Source organism: Molothrus ater, chromosome 12 (assembly GCF_012460135.2).
Source record: "Molothrus ater isolate BHLD 08-10-18 breed brown headed cowbird chromosome 12, BPBGC_Mater_1.1, whole genome shotgun sequence".
Lineage (NCBI taxonomy): Eukaryota > Metazoa > Chordata > Aves > Passeriformes > Icteridae > Molothrus > Molothrus ater.
Genome location: NC_050489.2, coordinates 16,402,905 through 16,428,702, shown reverse-complemented (window position 1 = coordinate 16,428,702; position 25,798 = coordinate 16,402,905). Strand labels below are relative to the sequence as shown.

Sequence of the window (25,798 nt, the reverse complement as noted above, 5' to 3'; positions counted from 1 at the left end):
ATCCAGAGCACGGTCATCAGAACAGACTGCCCCGGGCAGTCACAGCTCCACGAGCATCTGGAGAACACTCTCAGTCACACGGTGGGATTGTTGGGGTGTCCGGTCAGGGCCAGGAGCTGGACTTGAGAAGCCTTGTCGGTCCCTTTCCAACTGAGAATATTCTATGATTTCCGGATATTGGAATCACCAACACAACACACAGAGGTTTTTCTCCTTTAGCTGGTCAAGTTAAGGGTAAAGATGCACACCAGTCTTTGGGTAAGAGCTATACCATAGGTGTAGCCCCAGGATTTGTGTTCCTCCTGCAGCCCCTGTGCCCTCAGCTGCAGGCATTCTGCTGCTTGGGGTTAGCACAGAATAGTTTGGGTTGAAAGGGACCTTTAAACATCATCTAGTCCAACCCCAAACTTCCAAACTGCTGGAAGAGACCAACTGGAATGGGGAAGACAAGATTGGTCTCCACGTTCCCCTTTCTCCTCACCTCCTCCATGAGGACACCTGCTCAGCAAGAAGGAACCCCAGAGCTGCAAATGTTTCCTGACAAATTAATAAATACACACCTCCTTGCCTGGAAATGCTGTGTAGTTCCTGGAATATCCCTGCTTACAGGAAATTAGAGATAAAACATCTTTGAAAATCAGAGGTACTGAAAAGGGAATGGAGGCTGCCTTTCCCAGAAACAAGAGGCAGGAGGCCAGGTACTCACAGTGTTCTAGAGCACTTGGGAACTTCACCTGTATGGTAAATCACTGCCCTCTCAGGCATTTAGGTTATTTGGGAGAGCATTATGAAGAAAAAGTGGCACAGAGTGAAATATATGCTGGAATCTTAATGGATCTGAATCCTGGAGGTATGGTGGAATATGTTAAGAGCCAGCTCTTAATGTCTATCACACCAAACTTGGAATTCTTCCACAATCCTAACATTATGTTAAGTACTTTGTCAAATCAACATTTAAATCACACAGGTGGAATTCCCAAAATCCATACCACTAGCAGATAGTCCTAAACCTATTTTCATGTGTGAGTTATAGAGATGCTGAAAACCATACCAAAAATCTGTATATAAGTAATGTTTTCAAGTCAGGCCAAACAAACTTTCATGAGATGACTTAATTTACACATTTATTTACGGTCTCAAAAAAAAAACATGCCCATACAACCTCTGGAAATATGGCTGCTTCTGTACACTGAGATATTGAAAGTATATGGGAATTCTACATTCGCCAAGTACACACAAAACAATTCAGATAACAGAATTAAAAGTAAAAACTTATATATTTTAAATGAATCTCCAGATCAAATCAATCTCAAAAAACAAAGCAGGAAATATCTATATAATTGCCAATGTTTAGCAGCTCTAAAGAATTTCATTGCAAAGCTGTTTGCATTAGTGACTGTTGCCATCTCAATTCCATAAACTTTGTTCCCAAGCAAAAATCCAGTGGCAGTGGGCAAGGACTTGAGAAGGATCAACCACTGAGATATTCTAAAAGATGTAACTTCCTCAAAAGAAAATATTGCCTCTTCCATTGCATTCTTCTGAGACAAAATTTTCTAAGACATTAATAGCAACAGGCAGATTTTCAAGTATTTCTTAGTGGCTGTTGCCCTTGGTGAGAAAGACTTTGGAAGGTGAATTAATGAATCCCTCCTAAAGCTGGATGGAAGCTTCATTCCCAAAGTCCATTCTCCCCCATGCCCTGAAATAGTCTTAGAAGACAATTTTTCTACTTAGAGAAAAACATGTCTGAGCTGCAGGCAGGGAGCCCCACCCATCTGAAAGGGACTGTTCCCATGTCACAAACAGGGCAGGTGCTCTGTCCAAAATATGAAAGGCCACCTGGAATATTGTAGCCATCTACAGCTATTATTGTGTCTTTATTAACTTCACAAATACTATCAAAATACAGTTAAGAGCAGTCGTCACATGTAAATTTAAAATAACTATCACCTCTGTTTAAACTTTGCAACTAGCTTTTATTAGTTAAGGGTAACTTCTGTTAAAGACAGCTGTGGAAAAATAATTCAAGCAGAGCCATAATATGGAAAAAACTTTGGGGTATTAAGAATAACTTTTTTTTTTTAAACCTTATGATGATTTAGATTAATTCCAGTAATAAATGAGTTGCATATTTCTCTATTAATCAATTTTAAATTAAGGGCTTACAAAACTTTCTGGATATAAACCTTTTTTTTCTCTAATTTTAAAATAATTCCTAGCTTTATGTGGTATGCATGTAAGGAGTGGTGAGAGTGGTGCATCAGCCATACCTGGGGAGAGAGAGAGACACAGATAATTGCAGCTGTACTCAACCACTACTTACCTTTAATAACTGTTAATAAAACTCAAACACAAAACAAAACCACTAAAACTAAAACCACAGCTTGAGTATCCATACACAAACCAGTAATTTTAAGAATAAATTGTTTAGAGATAAGTTTTTAAAGTGGTAACATTTTTATTCTACGTTTCTCTTTCTAAACCAGCTCTGAAGTTGCTCCCTTATGTGAGATACAAGCAGAATGGAAAATGACAAAAATATTTAAAACTCTGGAATTTCCATCCATTTTACAGAGTTGGAACACTTACCTGCTGGTGCCAAGAATTTCAGTGATTCTAAAAGATGTGGACTAGAAAACTTGACCAAACATCTGAATGGCTCTTTTTTATCCAAAACATCCATTTTAGGATCACTTTTAAACATCGTCTCAAGCTGTTAACACAAAATTTAACCAGTGAGTACAAGCAATAAATATATTTATATGTTATTACATATTACATTTGAACATTTAATAAGGCTGTTTCCAATTTGTAATGATAACATGATTCCAGCTGGAGGAATGTTGTAGTAAAATCTGAGGGTGCCACCATGTGGCAGAGTTTTCTGAAAGCAAGAGGCAGCTTGTTCAGCAATACTGTAAAACATTAAGTATTTCTTAGAATTTTCAGTTTATCTGTTCATGCAATAAAACCTGTGCATCACTGAGGAGTCAATTATGGTGTCATACATAGCATAAGTTTTGTATGTACTTAAAATAACCCTTATTTCTCATGCTCCAACACATTGCTAGTCTAAGTCTACTTTTGTTACAAAAACAGGGCAAAATGCTGAGTTCACAGGGCTGAAAGACTGAAACACAATCTAAAACTCTGATCAAATTTCAACCTGTTTCTTACAGAAACTTTTAACTGATTTATTTTAAAATGTCCTCCTTAAAGTTTAAAAAACTCCATAGTAAAAAGTAAAAAACTCCATAGTATTTCTTAAGTTTGAAATTTAATCTAACTACTGCTACATTAAAATTAGAAAACCCCAAATCAAGTTGGTTGCTTTTCCTACCCTGTATTGTGCAAATTCGAGTTTTGGTTGGGGACCACTACCAAAAACTTCCTGGTTCAGTCTGTGGATTCTTTCTTTCTCACTTCTGTTTTCTTCAACTATCCTTATATCTGCTGCAGGGGAAGAGAGTAGGGAAAAGAAAACAGAAAGACAATGTTGTCAGCTGCTGCAATCCTGTTTTTCTGATCAGATTATTCCAATGAAAATTTGTAAATAATAGTTTTAATGAATTCGTTGCACTCTTTTTTTGGATAAGGTAGCTGTCTCTATCATTTATATTTTCAGTTCTTACCAAGAGAAAAACACAAGCTAATGTGAGATACTGGGCATTGAGTGGATTTGGTTTCCATGTCCAGTACCACTCATGGGAAATACTGACCTCTCCCAGTGCCAGCCAGTATAAAGGCACCAGGGATGGATAACATAATGTACATTTCCTTTTATCAATCTCATTTCACAAGCTAGCAGGAATGACATTTAAACTGCCTTTACATTTCAATTATACATACCAATTTCTGGTTCTACGTTCCCTCCTTGCAGAGGTTTTGGAGTGCAAGTTTGGAAGTTCTAAATGGAGAGAGAGAGAGAGGAAAAATTATTATTATTATTTTAGAACCTCTAGCTGAAAAGAACTTTAATATAGTTCCTTTTATTTCTCATTCTGGAAGAATGATCTTCCAAATTTTGACCATTACTAGAAGTCTGGAAGCCAACCTAATTTTGAAAGAAAAAAGCCTGTCTTAGGATATTTGTGAACATTTCCCTATTTACAAGTTTTGCATGGATGAGCAGACTAAGCACCCATTCCAACAGCCTTCAATTCCTGGCTCTAGGAAGCCTAATGAAAGGATGCTAAAAAAGCTTAGGACTGAATTGTTCATGTAATTTTTAATCTGAGTTTAGCCATCAGGAATTACAATAATAAAGAGTATATGGGACACTAAATAATTACATCCCCACTGCAATGTTACCTTCATGAAAGGCTGTCGACCTCAGTAGTTCAATATTATTTTAACTTGATGGTCTCTGGGAAAGGTGAATTTTCCCCCTTGCTAAGGGGTGAGAACTAGGCCTGAAACAAAAAGCAAGACTTATCTTAGGATTTACTTGTGAAGTGGCTCACCTGGCTATATCTTTTAAACACAATATCTTTAAGGGAGTTTAAAGAATGACTTCGAAGCTCCATGTCACGGATGTCATGGTAATTGGAAGCAACAATCAGGGCCTTTAAATAAAAATTAAAATTGTTTTAATATCAGACTTCATCATCACTGTGTTTATAATATGTAAAAAAAAAATATAGCATCTCTAGACATTGTGATGCTTTTGTTCCAAGGTAAGCAACTGCCCTTTAACAAGGATTTTCATATCTGAAAAAACGTTGCAGAGATTGTTACACAGCTGAGGTTAATATTTAAAAGCATTCACAGTACTAACAAGCTAAGTCCCATAGTCTTATCAGTTGAAAAATAAACAAACAGAATCATAAGATATTTGAATTACTACTACAGAAATTTGAGGAAATTTCTAAATAGAGGAAAAATACTACCAAAGCTGGTCATCACAAGTACACAGAAATGATTCCCTGATGAGCTCATATGCTTAGTTCTTGAAGTTAACAGTGTTGATCTAATATTCTTCACTTCTGTGAGACAATTTAATGGAATACTGCCCAAGAGTTAGTTAAGAAATTAAATTCAGGAGCAGTAAGAATCCCAACAAACTGAATTTATTCACAATGCAACAATCCAAAGATTTGGGTTTTGCCTCATTTTTATCATGAGCTAAGGAGAAAAAAAAAAATGGAGTTTAGCAAATTATGTTAAGTGAGGTGTCTTTACCAATCCTCTTAAAAGCTAACCCAATTATAGCTCTACATGACTGTGGGGAAGCCAGCCTGAGCAGTTTTAATCTGTACCTGACACAGCAGAGGCAAGGTGCTCTTCAGCACTGAGGAAGAAATGAAGACATAGGGAGTCTGTGAATGGTACACAACATAGCTGGGTTTGTACTGGTTTGGTTTCTTATGTGGTGTTCCCCAGGCAACTCGGATCCAGATTGCATTGTCCTCATACTCCTTAAAGGTGATGGTGACCTGATAGAAATAGGAAAGTTTTGATTTACCAACACATTTGGGTATCCATAAACATCTTCTTATCTCTTAACACCTCTGTTCACAAGAGCCAAGCATAATTTAGTACCACTGCTTGAATAAGAAAAAAACCACTAAATGGCATAAGGATTGTATTTAAATAAAATTTCCACAGAAAAACAACTCACAAATGGGATAAAAAGAAGAATTACCTTTCAAATTCTAATATTGTTTTTCTTCCTGTCAATATACATTTTTTTCTGAAGGTTGAAAATAGAAAATTGCTTGTTACAAAAGCACTGATCTCTCTTTTGGGAAAACAACACAAAGATGTCTGTTTAGAAGGAGGGCTAGTGGCAATAATTCTGATACATCAATTTTTGGAGAAACTAAACTTTTGATCAACTTGTCATTTTAGACCTGAATTTAAGATTTAACACTGCTCAAGATTACACAATCAAAAGTCTAAACATTCCCTTTTCTATTCTTGTTGATTTGCTCCTTGTTTACTTCTTTTTACCTTGACTCAAGTAAGTTGACTTAAAAAAAAAACCTGAACAACAAAACCCCCAAAATATTGCAAAACTTTACTCTAAGAGCGATGTGAACTGCAGCTGACTGGCTGTGAGTGTGATTTCGATTTGTTGCCTCTCCTGTTGTGAGTGGGAGCCCACTGGGTGTCATGGAGTGACAAAGGTGATCAGCCAGAGGCATTTTCTATTCCCTTGCCAAATGAAGCTGGTGAGCTGAAGCAACTAAAGGCTCCTGCAAACTGGGCAAAGATTTGATAAAAAACCACCAACATGCTGCCCTTCTTGAAACTAGTCACATTTTAACACAAACTTGCATTTTCTTTCCTTCCAGCACAATTGTGAAGTCGCTAAATCAGATATGCAATACATTTTTCCTATTTCACATGCAGTTCCTATCATTCCTAAATGAATAATTCCATTTAATTCTTGACTCAAACTGTGAGGAACAGTTATAAAAACAACATATTGACACCAGAGCCATGAAGCAAATTTAGAATGGATTTATTCTTACATTTTTCAAGGCTGACCGAAGTCTTCTTTTAAACTTTTTTTTGAAATCTGTTATATCAAAATATTCCAATTCCTCTCCTGTTACATGAGACAAAAAAACCCAACCAGAAATAAGATTTGTGTTTACAAGTAGTTTACAGATGTTTTTAGTTTTGCTGAAACAAAATTAGGCAGGAAAAAATAAAGTTGCATAACCTTATACAAAAAACTGTATTTTAATTCTGACTCGTATTATTGTTATACAGAGAAAAGATTAATATTTAAATAGTAATTTCTAATGTATGATAATTGCTTGAGAAGTTAATGGAAAGTATTCTAAAAACATTAAATGTAATCTCCATTGAAAAATACATACTAGGCTGCAGTAAAATATTAAAAATCTCTCTACAGAAAAAATCCAAATGAAGCTACATGAAAATGTAGGACAGTGGTTAAAATGCAGGATATGAGGCAGCACAGCACTAAGTTGCTGAGAATTGTGGGATTACAGCAAGGAAAGACATTTTACCTGATCTTTTCATCTGGTAAACACTCCACATTCTTTTGTTTTGGTAGATGTGGTTGTCTAGGAAAAATAGGCATTGCTCAATAACATAATGTATTATCAAACAGGAATTAAAGGAACAAAGAATTTTACAATACTTTTATAGACAGGTTACTTTAAAAAATATGACTTCTGATAATGCAATATAATGTATTAACATTCTTAAACTACCACTTATAGCAATCATAAAAGCAAAATAGATTTTTGTTAATTAAAGAGATGTAAAGTTCTTTTCTAATTTGTTGAGTGGTTAATAAAGGGCATCCCTGGGGTTCAATGTTTAAGGGAGATTTTACCTAAACTGCTCAAGGTAAGACCTGTAGACTGTTAGAAAAAAACCTTGAGATTTAAACTGTTGTCTAAACAAGTTGTGAATTGATATTGGAGTTAGGAGTTATAGACTTTTGCTGATCTTGAGCTTTTTGTAAAAGAGGCCACATCCAATAAGATTCATCTAAAATGTGATGTGATGTGCTTACCTCAAATGCATCTGCACCCCACAAGGGTCATCTCTATGTAATTAAGGGTATTACCAACTTACTCAGAAAAAACAAATGTAATTTTAATTCACTTTTTACTTACAAATTATGTCTAGAACTGCTGCTTGCTTTATGTCTGCAGAATTTTCCTAGAAAGAACAAGAGTGCATGATGAACTACAGGTCCAGAAAGGCAGATCACACTGTTTATCAAGTGAAAAACAATCTCAGTATTGGTAGTTCAAAGGACATTGCACCGAAGCCCACAGCACACACACTCCCATCAAAGGCACCACACCTGGTCCCAAGTTTTGAGAAATCAATAATGAAAACTATTTCAGCAAGGTTTAAATGTTCCTCTCCAGAGGCAGCAAGAGGAATGTAATCCTTACAGTGCGATGAACAAGCAATTAGAAAGAAAATTAATGGATATTTATGACAATGCAACAGTGACTGGTAGGAAGACTGTCAGGAGTTTTAACCTACTAAAAGTGTCAGGAGTTTTAACCTACTGGCTATTGATTATTTATGCTCTACAGCATGAAAGGATTTTTAAGAAACTGCATGACACAATTTGTCACAGATACAAGTATTTCAGAAAAAAAAATGCTATTTTAACATATGGCATTTGCCATTTTATCAGAATAACTTAAGAGTTTCTTTCCTGTTGTTTGATCTACACTCCAAGTAAGCAATTTTTGAATATGAAATTCAAGGGAATCATACCAAAAGCTATAGAATTCAAGATGTAGCAGTAATAACTGCATTTACCTGGGTTGTGATATTAAAGACTTCTGGTACATATAAAGACTCCTGGTACACTAACATCAGAGTTAGATCATATATTTTTTTTGCTTACAGCATGCTGCATGGAAGTAATTCTGGCCAAGGAAAGTTAAAAAAAAATTGAAAGTCTAAAAGATATAAACTAGTGCTACCATTACTCATACTAAATAGCTTTAAATCAGGACTTTGTGATGAGTCTAAATCTCAATCAATGCCTTTATTTTACAATTTAGAAAAACACCCGCTTTTTAAAGGTTTAACATTTTATCTACCATATGTAGATATTTTATCTACCATATGTAACTTAGAGCTAAAACCATGTATTTGCATACTTAGTATAGGGCTGTTCTACACTCCTATAGATCAGACAAAACCAATGGTGTTACAAGCTCAGCTTTACATTTTCCAAACTACAAAGTGCCATTTGAGGCTGTGTTGTGGCAAAAGATTAATGTTTCAGTTTCTTTTCATGATGCTTCTCATGCATCCTATATGTCAATGACATTTTTTGAAGGAGAGCATTTAGCTTTACCTCACAGAGTTGAACAACTTCTTGAGAAATGTTGTCCTTTATCTGGTGGAAATTCAGAGTCTGCAGCTGTGCCTCAGAGAGAAAGCCCCATTTCTGCAGCATCATCTTGATTTCATCCCTTGGGATTTTTAGCACAGTTCTTCGGATGTATTCAGCCACAGTTTCATCCATGATGGAACCACCTGGAAAGCCGAAAGGTTAAAGAAAGTAAGACCAAGCCACAGGCAGGCTCAGGGAACTTGCTGCCTTCAAAGTTGTAGAGAGCTGCACCTTGGCACAACTGGTTGACATTGATGGCAGTCCTAAGGGCATCATACTACAGACTTAGACAGTGGCAAGTTAAAATACATACAATAACTTACACAGACACTGAACTATAGAATATCCTGAGTTGGAAAGGATGCAGAAGGATCAAAGTCCAACTCCCAGCCCTGTGCAGGACACCCCAGGAATTCCACCAGGAGTCCAAGCGGTTCGTCCAAACACTTCTTGAGCTGTCAAGTTTGGCGCTGTGACCACTGCCCTGGGGAGCCTGTGGCAGTGCCACCTCCCCACTGGATGAAAAACCTTTTCCTGATATCCAGTCTAAACCTCTGAGACAGCTTCATGTCATTCCTGTCACTGGTGGTCAGAGATCACTGCCTGCCCCTCTCCTCGCCTCAGGAGAAAGTCGGTACATTGCCGTGAGTTCCCCCCTCAGTCTCCTGCTCTTCAAGCTGAACAAGCCAAGTCACGCGCTTAGAAGTCTCCCTTACCGACCGAGGCCTGGTGCGAGCAGAGGGCTGTTGTTGCTGCTGTCTGTCCGGTCCGATGAGTGTCCGGGGCCCTCGGACGGCGGCCACGGGCGCGCAGAACCCGTAACCAACCGAGCGGACCGGATCTGCCCCGGCCCGGCCCGGCCGCCTCACGCCGCTCCCGCGCCCACCTTTCGAACCGACCAATCAGACCCCGCGCCGTGCCCCGTCCATCCAATCACAGGGCTCCCCGCCCGCAGCCCCGCGACCCCTCCGGCGCCGGCGCGCTCTCCGCTCGGAGGCGGCTTCCGGCCGGGGCCGGTCGATTCTCTCCGTCCGCCCCGCACTGGGGTGAGTGAGGGGCGGCCTTGGGCAGAGCCAGCGGGAAAGGGAAAAATCCAGGGAAAAGAGGGTGTAAAGGGAAACCCTCCCCCCTCCTGCCGTATTCTGTTCCAACCGCCTGGCTTTGGGGGGGGGGGGGCCGTGCCGAGCCGAGCTCGGGTCCGCCTTCTGGGACCCTCCGCTCACCGCGTAACGTCCTCCAGAGCTCTCGGAGGGCTTTGGAAGGGCAGCTCTGAGGGGTCTCTGGGGTCTCTCCGCTGTGGCTGCCGTAAACTGCTTCTCCTCTGTGTGTCTGTGTGTGTCTGTGTGTCCCGTCGCTTCCGTGAGGCCTCCCGGGAGCAGTGAGGAGCTGCGGAGCTGCTTCCGTGGGACCCCCTGCATTAAGGTGGTTCCAGCAGCTGCCAGCCCCTCGCAGCCCATGGCAGAAGCCGAGCACTGTTTACTTTCTGCGAGTGCTGCCTGCCTTTGGTCACGGGATCGGTTTGCTAGAGGGGTCGGAGCCTGTCATTTCCAACATGGAAATGGATCCTCTTGCTCCCTTTCTCTCTGAAGGGGAAAAGCTGTTTTACAGTAAGCTACAAGATTTTGACAGGTTCGTAGAATTCTTCTTTGGGAAATTAATAAAATGGAGATGAGATGGAATGAAGCTTGGTCTGGTGGATGCAGCTGAGGTACGAGAGCAGCTGGCAAAACAGGAATTTGGTGACAGCCCCTTGTCCTTATGTAATTTTAGAGTGAGTTGGGTTGGAAGGGACCTCAAAGATGATCTTGTTCCAACCCCCTGCCACTGGACAGTGCTTTGTTTTATGCTGTCTGGATCTTGTCATTCTTAACTGCATATTCTGCAATAATTTGTACCAAAACTCTGCTGATGTTTCTTGTATGAATACGACCTTAAATAATTGCCAGGAAGTGAAAATAACTTCTTGTGCTTTACTCAATCACCTATTCAACCTTAAATAAAATTGTAGAAATTAGTATTCAAGTTGGGTGTTCCACCTGCTCTGTTCCTTAGGATTAACACCTCCTTTATTTTGCTAAGTATGAAATCAGGTATGGTGTAGTTTCATCAGGTACTAAAAGTAGGTGAGTTTATTCTGCTGCTGTGAGGGAGGTTGAATTGTTGGCAGAAAACAGTCAGGTAAAAATAAAATCAATACGAATCTTATTTATCAGCATTAAAAATATATTATTCTTTAGGTTCAGGGAAAGTGAATGCATTCTACATAATTAAAAAGATCTCAAAGTAGACATAACTGACCCCTTTTCTGTTTCCTTTCTAGTCTTCATAGACATGTTTGTAAATTATTTTCCCTCATTTTAATAAGTAATGATGAAAAACCAGTGCATGGTTTTAGAGACTGAAATTCAAGAGGTCATGAGTAACTTCTGTAAGATTTAGCTAAGCTTGGTTTATTAAAGTGGATTTTTAAATTTCTTGAAGATGCTGGAAAGTTTGGGGTCATTCTCAATGTGCCTAATCATAACCTAAAGGACAGCAGCATAGAGTGACACTTGAATATCCTGGTCTGGAGGATGTTAATGGTATTACTGAAAGGTAGAAACAAAGTGCTGAGTTTTGAGTTCCCTTGGGTTTTGAAATGGTGTGTGTCAACTGTGATTTCTCATTTCACCGATCTCTGAGTATTCAGAGCTTTTGTCAAAATTCTCTGTGTAGGAATGCAAGATTTCTGCTGAAGTGTCACGAATGATACCTCGAGGTAAACACCAGCCTGTTAGTTGCGGAGCTGAATTTTTTATGCTAAAAATCTTAGAGAAAACCTGATTTGAGTAAACAAAAAGTCGTTGAGATTGTAAATATTTTTTTTTTCCAAACAGAATAATACTGCGTAACCGAGAACGCGAAACTCCAAGTGGTTTGTATTAATCAAGTTAGACGTGAGATTAACCGCAGAAAGAAATGTTAAACGTGGAGAGTGGAGTGGAGGGTTTGTTCCCGTCCCTGCTGTGCTTTGCACGCTGCTGCTGCCGCCCTGTGGGCGTTGTTTGAGCTCTGGCTGCAAATGTTTGTGTTCTGCGTTCCTGGTCAAGAGCATCATTAGCAACGTAGGTGCTCAGGCGTCATTTTTCATCATCAGGGTTGCTAAACAAGGATTTGCATTTTGCTTTAAGAGGTCGTTTTTCTGAACAGTGTGAGAATTTATGTGGTTTGGGGTTTTTTTTACCGATGATCTTAGAAAGTTGAAAAAAAATGTGATTTGTGTTCTTTTCAAATGGAAAAATAGTAAAACTCGGTTTAAAAAATAGTCTTCTAACATGTTTTAATTAAATATGCAAAAAGCATCTTATTGAAACAATTGCCTAGATCTAAACCTTCCCTTCACTGCTGCCCCTCAAGCATGGAAAGATTCAGCACTGGGCTAAGCAGCAAAACTAAAGGAACCTAATTCAGTTTTCCTGCTGCATCAGGGAGCTGGTTAGTTCATATTTATGGGAGTTTCTGAGAAAAGAAAGGAACTTCCCTGGATTCCTGACATGCTGACCTCATAGTTGATTTTGGGAAGAAGTGGGAATGTACTGAACCCTTTATTTCTCCACACAGGAAGTGTGAGGAAGTCAGGAGGAAAAATTGGCATGTGGAGAGAAATGAGCATTTTATCCTAAATTTTGGTGTCAAACATGAAATGCCCACAGTGTTTTTCCCTCCTTTTTTGGGTCAGCCTTTGGTTTCTGCCTCCTTCCTGGGTGTCTGCAGTTTTATTTGAATTCTGTAGTACATGTAGGTTCCTTTTGCAATTAATAGGAAATATTTAATGTATTGAACACATGTATAGATCAATTTTCAGATGAGGGATGATTATGACATCTCGATAATTTATTGTTGATTGCTTTTAGAAAATTTGAGATGCTCAGTCTCCCAAGATTGCTTACAAGGAATGATCTCATTATTTTTCTAAACAGAAATTCTAGTATTGGAAGTTCAGTATCATTATCAGAGAATTTTCAGCTTTAGGCTTTTGAAAAAATCTGGTTTATGATGGAAACAATACAGCTAGAATATCCTATATTTTCTCTACTTAAGGAGAAACCAGGCAGGATATGATACTGGAATGAAACAATTTCTTAATTATTTTTTCCCAGGAGAATAATAAAGATCTAGAAACTGGTTTAGGAAGTTGAAAGATTAATTATCTTCATCCATGTCTTCTATGTTCAGAGACTAACAATTTATAGAAATGTTTATTTTTAAGGTATTTCAACCAAATTATTGAGATACCTATGTAATGTAATTTTTATCAAGAAATAAAAAATTGCACTGAATCTCTTATCAAACATATTAAAGGGCAGAACATTTCTGTGCAAAACAGTGAAATGTATCAGTGCCATTATGTAAAGAGATAATTTCTTTACTTCTTTCCAAATAGTCACTTCAGATATTAAGATTTACTTAGCATTTTGCAGTTCTAAAGCGATTCCTGTATTTTCTAAATATTGTTCTTTTACTTCACTTCCAGTATTTCTTCTGCTGAAATTGTGTGTTTACCTTGGCATTCTTTACCCCACGTTTCTGTTAGTAGTTTCCTCAGAGCAATTTATATTGCTTATTCACTATTTTTTCCTGTGATTTTTTTTGTTCTGTTTTGTTTTCCCAGTATTCTTTTATGTATCAATTCCCTTTGAGTTACCTGTATAAAATTCTGTCCATTTGGAGCTAGATTCTGCTAAGATGGCATCTTGCAATTCTTATTTTTCATTAGAATGTTACTAAAAAGAAGCTAAGGAAACCAATGTTCTTTCTTCACACAAATTGTTGTTTCTCTTGAAAATCTTTTGTTTGTCAGAGTCATTCCCCTCCAGCAAAAAGATTTCAGCCTTCCCTGCTCATTTATAGACCACTGTCTAATCTGACATTTCTGAACATCAGTTTAATATTGAGCACTGGGAGCAGTGCTCTGACCTAACTTCAGAAGTGCTTAAAGCCTCCAGGGAAGCTCAGAAAGATGTTTTGTTACTTAGTCCAGCACATCCTGCAAGAACTGAGTGCTAGAACTTGAAACATTCTAATATGGAATGTTATTTGAAAATTTCAGAAGTACTGGTCTGTGAACTGGTTTAGACCTTTGTTTTGTGGCATCTGTTCCACAAGAGGGGCCATTGGAAAATCCCTTGGAGTTCTAAGAAGGCTTTTCACTAAAATAGTCCACCAGCACCTCTGGTGGTGGCATTGGTGTCTTTCATCCACTGTCTGAGAATACTTTTGCCAACAATGGCAGTGATTACTGTTCTTGGTTTAGAAATAATGACTCTTCCCTTGAAATGCTCCATTTGACTTGCTGGCCTGTGTTGATGTGCATTCCCAGTTTCATTAGGACACTGCTTTGGCTTTCTCCTGACACTGCCAGCTCAGATGACAGTTTTAGGAGGCACAGGCAGAGCTGAATGATGAAGAGCTTTAATAATCATTGAGCTGGTCACCCTCTCAGGGGAATGCTAACGCCAGAGCTATCAAAAAACCTCTACTGATAAATTTAAAACATAGTGACTGTGTGTTGCATGCTATCAAAAGCTGGTGGCAATAACACAGAAGGGTTCTAAATCACTTTACTGTTACAGTCATGCTCCTGCTGTCCTATTTCTAAAGGTTCATTTGTTAATTTGTTGGAAAGAATGCTTAAGCAACTTGTACAGTTTCCAACAACTTCTGTGCTAAGAGTAAGTGTAGTGTAATATTAGACTTCCAGATAGCATGGGGAAGGTTTTTGGAAGAAATCACTACAACACTACGTGGAACATATTCTCATGGTTCTCAAGTGGCTTTTAAATGTTTGGATTTTTAAAATTCAGTTTGCTTGTGGGAATCTAACTCTTGTTAAGCTGAACACATAATGGGAAGTACTGGGTATATGAGTGTACATATATATATTTTAAGCTGAACATATTCCTTGAGCATTCTAGGAATAGCAGTGGAGATTAGAACTGTCAGCCCTGCAGCTGAATTTTGGGATTTTGCAATAGCAAAATCTGACCATTGGCTACTTGTATTTGTCCAGTCTGTCTAGCAGGAGTGTTAAGACAGTGATGGCTGCTTACTGCAAGTGGTAGTGGTGTTTGTCTGGTGTATTGCAACTGGAAAGGTGATCCCTTTGGGAGAAGGGGAAGTGACAAAATACTTAGCAAACAAACAAACATCTCTCCAATTCAGTGGCAGTATGGGCCATAAAAATAAAATTTTACCAAGATGAGCCCATTTGTCCTGGTATGAACTGGACTTTTCTCCTCCCCTTTGTGATGATCTTCCTGAACAAAGATGTCATCTTCCTTCAGCCACTGTCATATGATGCTTTCAATCCATTTCAACTAAAGAACTTGCTCCCTCCCCACAGAACCCTGCAGGAAAGGGTGTCCCCCTTTAATGTTTCAGGGAAAAAACATGAGGGAAACCTAAATGCTTCCTTCCACTGTGTGATGGAGTGGGGGATTCATGTAGGAGAGCAATCCCATTGCTTTTAAAGGAGCACGGTGAAAAAGCAAGAGGCAACAACATGGAGTTGCAAGAAGGGACATTTCAATTCTTAGTGATTAAAAAACAACAACAATACTGTGTTGATGAAGTGATTAAGTATTGGTTTTTAAAGCATCACCAATGTCTGGATTAGGATTTTTTTAAAGTGTGTAGATAGCTAAAAAAGACGCCAGTTCTCAGAGTGCTTTGTGCTTCCTGTTGTAATCTTTGTAAAAGGTAGAAAGAAAATCACATACACTTAACTTTTTAAAGTAAGAAAACAGAAAATTGAAGTAGGAAGGTGAAAAGATAATCTGGAGTTCAAGAAAGATTAATGCTGCTAGAGAGTCCCTGAAAATTAAAATCTTAGTTTTGTGTTTGTCTGTGATAGCCAAGATTATAAACTTCTAGCTGACTGTTAACATTTGGGTTGTGTAGAAGATAGACATGTGCTGGGTTTAATGACTGTAACCATTTAATATAAATTATATGATTAACTGCATTTTGATCTCAAATATTGATAAAATAACACAGTGATAATATCTTAGGTGTTAAATCAGACTTGCTAGTGACACTATTTTAATGTTGGCAGGTGGAAATTTTCTCAGATTCCTGTCCCTGTGCTACTAAAATCATCCCTAACTAAAGATGCATCCAGACCTGTCTCCTCATCTGCACACTGAAGAGTGTAACCTAATTATCAGTCTGCTCAAGAAGTGTCACAAGGAGGTAAGAAGTGTTGAGCAGAGAAAAGAGTGGGTGGGTTGGGGAAATGCGTGTCAGATAAATTAGTGGTGATATTATATGATCATGGAGGGAAAACCCTCCTCTAGGCAGAACAGCCATGAAATACAGCTGGTGTGTTTTCACTCTCTGATGACTGTATGTAAAATCATGCCAGTGATTTACTTAGGAAATACAACATACCTTAAAGCTTTCTGTGCTACAGCTTAACACTTAGGGACCTATTTTAAGAACTGGAATGACTTCTGTATCTCTTAGTACTGTGAACCCCTTAAAAACAATAATAAAATCAGCTTCAAATGCCCTCTTTTTGTATGCTCACAACATTTCCATCTTCCAGCTGTCCCTGGGGCAGATGCTTCAGTGTGGTTAGAAGCAGATGTGTTGATGTTGGGGATCCCAACAGCCACATGCCTGATGTTCAGTGCTTGGAGAGCTAATTGGGAATTTCTCCTTGACTTCCATCTTCTTATTAGGCACCCACTCAAGGATGTGAAATGCTACGTTGTCTTCAGGCTTCTCCAGGCTCTTTATTGCTTCAAGATTATGGAATCCTCATCTCACTTGTTTAAAAGCCTTTTTATAAATTTGCTTTGTCCGCATCTCCTAGATGTAGAAGATTTGGCCTCTGCATTGAAAGCTTTCTGCAGCATCCTTGCAATGTTGTTAATTATTTTCCCAGTACATTCTAAATAGATGTTCTGCAGAGATAATCTCACGGTATTAGTGCATAAAAAAGTTACATTTCGTTGTTTTTACTGAGATAAAAATATGTTTAAATATTCACTATGGGTGTGAAAGCTCTTGATTTACACCAGTACATGCAATCTACAATATTTTCACCTCCATGGTTAGTTGTGACATTGATACTTTTTTCTAATGCAGTTGGATTCTAAGACAATACAAGTGTTAACTTTATTGTTTTGAAGACAATTGTGAATTTTTCTTTTCAAAAGCCATTGCAGGATGAGAAGCAAGGCTGATAATTCACAAAATGTGAGAGAAGACGTTTTATCTGAAAGATGGGTAACAACACTTTTGCAAGATTTTAATATAGCTAAAGTAACATATTAAAAAACATTTTCAGCACCACACTTTGTTATGATTTTTAAATTACAGCAGTGAAGGGAGCAGAGTTTTAATACTAAAACTCATTTGCAGGGAGTATATTGTTCTGGTTTTCTTCAGCAACATGTAATTTGTTTTGTTGGCACTTGGAGTGCAGTATCTTGAAAGATCAGCACACTGCAGTCTATTGATACCATCTCATAGGTGGCACTTCCCATTCCACTGCTCCTGCACAAAACATCTCCAAGCTTTAAAACTAAAAGTTGAACTGAATGTAGGAATTACACTTTTCTTCTGAGTTCAGAAATTTTAATTTGCCTAAAAACGCTTTAGGTAGTTTGAGAGACTGTAGAAACTTTTTTCCTTTCATTTTTTAGTTGATTTTTTTTGCAACAACTTTAATGTTATAATGTAGGTAAATGTTCTGTAGCTAGAATTTAGTGAGAAGCCTGCATGTACATTAACTACTGTGGTATCAAAAGGATTGCCAAATGACCATCAGTTAGGAGAACAGGCAGCATGTAAGCAATATAAAGTGAAACTGTTGTAATTACTTTTTCATAATTGTGAAAACAAATCCAATTAGGAAAGGAAATACATTCAGATTTGTCCTGCATACCTAGGGGGGCTTTCTGTGCTTTGACGAGGAATGCAGCAGTATTGATTTACTGCTTGCAAGTAGAGAATGGTTGGCTGGCTTTTTGGTTGTGTTTTGGGTTTTTTTTTTTGTTTTAAATGAATGTGAAGATAGAAGTATCATGGACTTGTGTGATGTAGCTTATTAGACTGCCTTGAAACTGGAGCTAAAGGGTGCACTTGAACTCCTTGGCAGCAAGTGATTCAAAGGAATCTCTTGTCCATCTGACTTATGAAGGCACTGGGAGCAGCAATAATAGTCATGCACAGAATTATATTCTCTTGGTTTTGTTTGAAGTTGATCTTTGCATGAAGAGGAATTACTTTTGTCAGTCTTGTGCTCAGCTGGGAGAGGATGTTTGTGCTGGCAGTTTCAGAACAGAAAGGGTGAGGATGACTTTTTCACACTCAGTGGAAAGGGAGCAATACTTTTTCATTTGAAATTCAATGGGAATGTACTGAAATATTCTTTCTAAATTGAACTCACTGAAATCTGAAGTCAGTGATAGTAATGAGTTATTGGTGACTACTTGCTGTTTTCTTAAAATGCCAAAATGTCCTAAGACCCTTAATCTGCAATTTAAATTGCCATTCCTGAGAGATGAAAAGCATTATTTTTTAATTGGGTGTCCATTTTCACAACAGTCAATTTGATTTACTTTATCCCTAATCTAGAACCCTGCCCTGTATATCAAGTTTTGTATCAAGCAAAGAGAGGTTAATGGGATTCCTATTTGATGTCACTTCTTTTTTTAATAACTCCCCTCTGGTGCCAAGTATGTGCTATAAATAGACGAATTTTTATAGGTAGCAGCTCAAAGAAATGTGTATCGTCTTGCAGTTGTATCACTGTAATTGGTGTAATAGCTATTTTTGAGAAACTGATTCTTTGTTTCCCTTATAATCTCAGTCAAGAAGTTGACATTTTAGGAATCTGGCTGAATAAACATAGATTAGACCCACTGTATGCACTAGTCAGAGTGGAGTTAGCTTGAAATGTGCGTGTTCACCTTGAAATTGAACATGCAGGTATGCAAGTAGAATACAAAATTTAATCTGTATTACCTGGAATGAAAATGTTGTAAAAGCAAGATTGGTGTGCAGTAAAGTGACAACTTGTTCCATGCAACTGCTTCAGTCATCTGATGCCCTTATAAATCACAGAGGTATAAACAAGCTAATTATAGCACTGCTGTAGTAAAGTGTTTGTCATAAACTTTATTAACCCACTCCTACTTCAGTTGTGTTCTGTTGGATGAGATCTTGTTCATAGTTTGAATCCTTAATGGTGTTCTTGGATGACTTGTATGAATCCATCCAGCTGCTGGTCAGCTGTGGAAATGCACACAGGATTTCCTCTGAAATGTGGAAGGGACTTCATTTGTATCTATTTTGTTCTTCTTGGGTTTTTTTGTTTAAATTCATGAGTTGTCTGTAAGATCGGCTGAGTTGTCTCCTTTCATTGTGTAGCTACAAATATCTACTAAAAGCCCCCTCCTTCAGGTCTTCTAAATCACTTGGATGCTCTGCTGCCAGGTTGTGCCCTGAGATTCTGTAACATGGCACAAGCATGGCCCTGAAAAGGCAGTCCTTCTACAGCCATGCATTCTGAGGGTGCTTTAATGCCCAGGAAAATGGAATTGCTCTAAGAAATCCTGGCTAAGGACAGATTTTTATGGTGAATACCATCATGTTAGCTGTGGAGAGCCTTCATGAGGACAAGGCCTGCAGTTCTTTAGAAAATAAGGAACACTTAAATGTGCTTAAGGCCCACAATTGAGCTGTGCCATAAAGATGGTAAATGCATCTTATTTATTAACCTCAAGATTCAGAGAGGTTTTTTTATACTGGTTCTGATGTTCCAGTCAATTAAGCCTGGTGCCTGCATCTTCTGGACCAACAGCACATTCTTCATGCAGCTGGGATAATGGAGCAGTGAGTCCTTTGCCTCTCTAGGTCACAAAGAAATATTGAAAACTAATGCAGGGAGGACATTGCCTCTGTATCACAACCTGGAGTTCAGAATAGTTCTTGTTTGTATGTTATTTAAACTAGTGTGAGTGAGAGTTGTGAGACTGACTTCCAGATCAATAAAATGTACGTTCTGCATTTAAACAATAGCTTCAGCTTAGGTGTCCTCCTTTGGTTATGCATGGTGAGTGCCTTCAACTCTCAGCCAGGCAGGGGTGGCTCAGGGTGAACTTCAGGAGTAGCTTGAACCTCTGCCTGCTTGGGAAAAAAGTTACCAAACACCACTTTTCACAAGAAAGGGAAAGGAAAAGACCAGGATATGTTGAAAAATGCAAATGAATTTAAATAAATATAGAGCTTCAGAGGAAGAAACCTTTGAATTGTAATTTTTTTTTCCTTAACTCATCAGCACAATGTTTTGAAGTTTTTTGGCCACTGCAATGATATTGACCGTGAGATGAGGAAGTGCTTAAAGAAAGAGGTAAGCAATAAATTATAAATATTGTGAGTTAAATGCTTAATAAAAAATGGGAGAGAACTAGAGTTGTTTTTTACCAAGTAGTATGAATCAATGAATGTAAGCATGTTCTGCTGTGGGCACTTGAGACCAAATCCAAACTTTTAAAAATAAATTTGTCAAATAAAATCTGGCATTAACAAATGGCATGGTGTATTTTTGATACACAAAAATAGGCAAACACATTTTAATGAAACAAATACTGCAGATAGGAACTGACACTTCACAGATTGCTTCTGATTTTTTCCTTAATTTTTTTTTAGTAGTGATATTTGCGCAGAATTTCATATAAAGCAGTAATGGTCACTTCTGCATAAATAACACTTAAAGCTGAAGTGAGTTACACTGACTGAAACTACTTAATGAGTTGCTGAGCTAGGCCCTAAATAAAAATATCTGCAGATATGAAGGAATGAAGACAGAGTTTAGGTGGATTAACTGTTTTAATAGGAACATTTTCAGTAGAGTGCTCTTTATATTTATGGTAGTTGTACCTACATGACAGAACATCTAAATGAAAGTTTCACGCACCTTTTAAATGTACTTTCTAATTTTTACATACATTTCACCATACTAACAAGTTTCTTTCCACATAATCTCATTATTCTTATTTTTTCTTCCACTGAAGCCTTTACATTAAAGGAGTTCTTGATGATTATATTTATCTGCCTTCTTAAAATGTGCTTATATTGATATGCCATTACTAGGAAGCCCCTGAAAGGTTGTTCACCAATATTGAATAGGTAAAGATGTAGTTTTTAAAGATCCATTGTTCTCATTCTACATAAAAACATGGATGGGTTATTGAAAAATTAAATATTGGCAAGGGAAAAAGTTAAGCATTCTGTAAATGTTAAGTAATGTTTTGGGTCATTATTTCAGTTATAGACCAATCAGTATAATGGATGAAAAACTGCAAATCCTTTTCAAAATAAATTTCTTTAGTAGTTTATTACATTATATAAAGAATTGAACATTTGTGGCTTACTTGGGTTTTATTCTTGATACCAATTATTAAAATATTGAACAAATATATGCTCTAACCTAAGGACAAAAATAATTATTCTCATGAAATACATATCAAATGATGCATTGATTTTTAATTTTTCATTTATTTGAGCCATGAAAATGTTTCCTTTTTGTTTGCAATGAAAGAAAGGCTCTTCAAGATTCTGCTAGTGCAGGGGGGTACTTGAAAGCATGATGATCTTATCCATGTGTCTTACCTGTGAAGGCTTTCTCGATTGCATTTTACACTGGACTCCTGCCTCTGTTGTGGTTCTTGTTTAAACCATTAAAAATCCCCATATGCCTTACCCTCATTCAATCCAAATTTCTCTTTGTTCCTTTCATCTTGGTATCCTGCTTTATCTGTGCTTGTAGTTAATGACCAAGATCAAAAATAGACCAAGCCTGTGATGACAAATTAATTTTTCAGAAGGCAGATACACATTAATCAGTATCTTGGCAAAAGGAAAAGAGTCTGACCTGTGCTCTAGAATAGCACCAGTGCAACTTTTTTTTCCTAGTTCATGTGTGAAGTGTAGCTGTGTACGTTAGATCACTGTATAATTAAGTTCCTCCTAAGTTCCTCCTTAAGATTAACTGAATATTCATTATTAGAATGTTCTAATGCTCTTTAGCTTAATAACCTCAAACTTAGAAACCTGTATTTTAATGGAATAAATGTTAATTTTAAAGTACAAATGTTAATTTCACATAAAAATGAACCTATATCTAGATATTAACAAGAGCTGTATTTCTAACACATCAGTCAAATGTATTGTTTCTGTTCCTGGGTAAAAAATGCTTCTACAGTTTTAAATTTGACATATGTGTTTAATGATAACAGCTGATCTATTAATTTCCTTCTCTGTCTTCCAGTTTGAAGAAAACAGGCGCAGGAACTGGGAGAAGCGACAGAGGATAATAAATGCCCAGAGAGCTGCAGAGAAGTGAGCGCTGCTGGGGCTGGACAGCTGCAGCTCCACAGGGATTTCACTTGTCCAGCCTGTGGTTTTTGAGATGGTGACAAAATAAATGCATCTAATACATATTCATTCTCAGCAAGGCAAACAGTGTGAAAAAACATATATCACTCACAACCTAACTTAATTTTCGACCTCTAAAAGAAAACTACGGTGGCAAGTCTTGGTTCTGGCACTTTTATGATTGTTAAGTAATGAGGAGTTGGTGTGTGTGAGGTACTATGTGTTCAGCTGTGTTCCCCCCTTTGTACTGAGTGGCATTTATCTCCTTGTGTTTAGCAGTTTCTCTTTCATATCATAGATTTTGTAGGGACTTTTTCATTGCGAAACACTAAATTACTTTTTCCATCACTTTTTGTAGTGTTGTGATAACAGTTCTTAAATGGATTAGGAAAGAGAAATTTTAAACAGATGTGGCTTGAAATTGGGAATTTCCTATCAAGGAATAATTGGAGTTCTAGTATTTTTATTGGAGCTAAAAGGATGAAGCTATTGTCTTCAGCTGAGAAGATTACAAGTCCTCCCTGCCAACCATATGTACAGTGTAGACTGTTGTAAGACAATTTGTTCATCATACCCAAAACAAGTGGCTTTAGAAATTCAGAATGGAACATTTCCAGGGATTTACAATGCTTCCCCTTGATTTTTGTTGAGTACAATCAATGTGTGCTGAGTGATTTTTGAAGAGGAGTGCTGCCAAAAATATAAGCTGAAGTTCTTCCATTTTCTCTGGTACAAAAGTAAAGTCACATTATGACAATTGAGGTTGAAGCAAAGCTGACACTGAAGTGAAGAAAAGTGTAACTTTCTCAGGCAAGTCAATATGCATTGTGTGACCAGGTTGCCTTGTTAGCCTATGAAAGGTGTTTATTTTCCATCAAACTGCTGAAAACCCACAACAAGTCTCAGAATTCAGAAGATTTGATATCAAAACATACAGTGGTTTGTCCACTGATGGAGCTGCTTCTCTGTGTGTCTGCTGGATTCACCTTACTTTTAAAGAATGCCTCTGTTCTGCCTAGCAGCAAAAGACTTTTTTAAAATATAAATTTCGTTGAGCCAAATATACAAAGTATCCAGAAAACTTTTGGAAAAAAAGGTGCCTATTCTACAGTGAATTACATGGTTTGATGTGAAAACCATTGTTGATACTCAATCTTGAAATTGGTACATGCCCCTATTTTTGGAAGAAAACGGTATTTTGTGAGTTCTTTTGAAGGGTGAATTAGATAGAATAATTTTAGTTATTTTTCAATACCTGGATGGACCCAATAAAATCAGTAAAATTAAACCACAAATGTTTTCAGTGAAAGCTCCAAGCAAAGCTGAAGCAATTGTTTGTGCATCTTGACATGCTGTTTGTTTCTTAGAACAAGTAAATGATGCACTGTTTGAATCAGTATGTGAATGGTTGGAAGTGGTGCAGCCATTATTGGTACTTTTCAGAGTGTTTGGAAAGAGTACTTTAAAGTGAACTCCCCTATCTGGGAACTCTGCATCCATGGTACTTCTTCCATTTGAGATGACACAGCCTACTTCAGGCAAGCTCTTAAATAGGATTTGTAGCCTTTAAGTAAATAAATAAATAGAGAATTGTTCCGGAGATTATGTTGAGAAGCTGATATCTGAGTGCAGAAGCATTGAGGCTTTTGTTTCTTTAATCAGCTTCTGTGAGTCCCAATCTTTCACAAAGCAACAAAATAAGAAACCAAGAGCCACTTAACACAGCTCATTAGTCAGAATCATGTTTGCAAAGATCAATGTGCTTAGTGAATGAAAGACCAAATGGCACACAAATTCCTATTGATACTTTTAACTACATTCATTTATAAATCTATTTTACAGATCAGCTTTGTTTACCTAGTGAAAGTCTGATCATGGTCTTCCTTCTGTTTCTCTTTGCTAATTGCCCACTGGTGTGATATGAGAGTGCCCATTGATTCCTGTGGGGTTTGTTCCTTTTGTTTGACAGAGAGTTCATGTTGCTAATTTGATCTTGAAGCTGAAAAACACTGGTGTAAAAATACTGATGATTCATCTGACAGAGAAAGGGGTAAGGGTGAAATAGTAAATGTGTGTTTTTTCCTTCTTTCCTAAAGCAAGCTTGGGTGAAATAAACCTTTTCTCTATAGACTTTGAAGACATTTTATTGCAATGTCATTTGTGTATAGGAACATTTTGCCCATTGTTCTTTCTGACAGATTGTATTTGAGAGAGAAATTTCATGGAATTTGTGTTGAATTGCATGTGAGAAGCTCATGTGTGTTTCATGTTGGAAAGTGAAGAAGGGGGAAACAATGGGGAAATAGCAGCTCTGGCCATAACGATGAGGATTTTCCATATTGAAGTGCCATAAAAGTCTAGGATACATGGACAGGAGGAGGACAGAGCAAAGGGAATTATAACTGTCCAGCAAAATCCCTCTAGTTTTACCAGAAACACCTGGTAACACTATTCATAATGTACCTTCTCTTGCTGAAAAACTAAATGACATTCTGTTTTCCTTAATAAAAAAAAATATATATTTTAGTAAAAGGAAAAATATTCTGCTGAATAGCAGCAGCATAGTGCAAGAACAGCAGGGTGAGTTCTTGCTCTGGTGTTAATTTCTTTATACAACAGGGCTTGTCTCCTGTTAAGCTGCAGTGCTGAGTGTTAATATATTATGAATGTACCACTTGTCTTTCCCTGTAAACTTTAGTTAGTAACATCCTCCAGGAATTATGTCCTTTGTTGCTGATACAGGTGATGTGTCGTTCTTAGACCTTGAAGCAAAGCCTTGATTTAGTTGAGCAGAGTGTACAATTTGGGAAATGACTAGTCCTGTGAGTTAGCTATTCCCTCTGTTACTGGAAATCACTGTAATGAATATTTCCAATGTGTTATGCACTTTGCTGAAGCTCCACACTTCATGTATAAAGTGTATTCAACAATCAGGCATTCCTGAATTTGGCACTGCCCATGCTTTAAAAAAAATCAGGACGTCCAATACAATTTTTTTTCTGACATAAATGAAAACACACTTCTGTGGAAAACCTAAAAGGATTTGAACAACAACTGGAAATCTGATACCACATTCTGACAGTTGAGTTAAAAATGAATTACTAATATTACTGCTTAAGCAAAGGCGATTCTCTACCTGGGCAACATAATGGATTTTAGTGCTGCAAGTTAAGTTACACATTGAGTTTTATTAACATGGATTAGAATGGAGTATCAGCAAATCTTCAAACGCCTTGAAGAGTATGGGTATGTGTGGCTAAGTTACAGGAGCGCTGATACCACCATGTCATCCCCACCACTGAGGTGCTGAGAGTACAGGCCGTGTTTTGTTTGCATGACATTCGCGGTCTAATTTTTACAAAAACCTTTGATTGGAAATCGTTTGCTTTGATTTGAAACCTTTGCTGCCAGCAGCCCGACGCTTGAGTTGTTCGACTTGAAGTAGATGTGATTTCCCCTCCACCCCCGGCCAGAGGCGGCTGCTCCCCGCGCTGCCCTCACCGCGCTCCGGCC

The 25,798-nt window shown here is 37.7% G+C and overlaps 2 protein-coding genes across 6 annotated transcripts; one reads left to right on the top strand and one right to left on the bottom strand.

The window, feature by feature from the left end:
- Nucleotides 1-1,107: 1,107 nt before the first annotated feature.
- On the bottom strand, nt 1,108-10,200 carry CENPN (centromere protein N). Of its 2 annotated transcripts, none has more exons than XM_036390204.1 (11): nt 10,081-10,200; nt 8,819-9,000; nt 7,605-7,650; nt 6,987-7,043; nt 6,480-6,556; nt 5,262-5,438; nt 4,467-4,568; nt 3,853-3,910; nt 3,344-3,456; nt 2,593-2,716; nt 1,108-2,273 (listed from the first exon to the last, which is right to left on the bottom strand). In XM_036390204.1, exons 2-11 carry the CDS (start codon nt 8,987-8,989, stop codon nt 2,158-2,160), a joined length of 1,041 nt encoding a protein of 346 aa, XP_036246097.1. In that variant the 5' UTR covers nt 8,990-9,000; nt 10,081-10,200; the 3' UTR covers nt 1,108-2,157. The 2 variants fall into 2 exon arrangements, with proteins under 2 accessions (XP_036246097.1, XP_036246096.1); XM_036390203.1 differs by lacking the exon at nt 10,081-10,200 and adding an exon at nt 9,574-9,678.
- CMC2 (C-X9-C motif containing 2) lies at nt 9,827-24,422 on the top strand. 4 transcript variants are annotated; one of them, XM_036390208.2, is made up of 5 exons: nt 9,847-9,903; nt 11,734-11,771; nt 15,951-16,087; nt 20,187-20,258; nt 22,179-24,422. In XM_036390208.2, the coding sequence occupies exons 3-5, from the start codon at nt 16,007-16,009 to the stop codon at nt 22,251-22,253; spliced, it is 228 nt and encodes a 75-aa protein (XP_036246101.1). In that variant the 5' UTR covers nt 9,847-9,903; nt 11,734-11,771; nt 15,951-16,006; the 3' UTR covers nt 22,254-24,422. The 4 variants fall into 4 exon arrangements, with proteins under 4 accessions (XP_036246100.1, XP_036246101.1, XP_054372116.1 ...); XM_036390207.2 differs by lacking the exon at nt 11,734-11,771 and having other exon boundaries at nt 9,827-9,903; XM_054516141.1 differs by lacking the exons at nt 9,847-9,903; nt 11,734-11,771 and adding an exon at nt 11,598-11,615.
- Nucleotides 24,423-25,798: the final 1,376 nt, after the last annotated feature.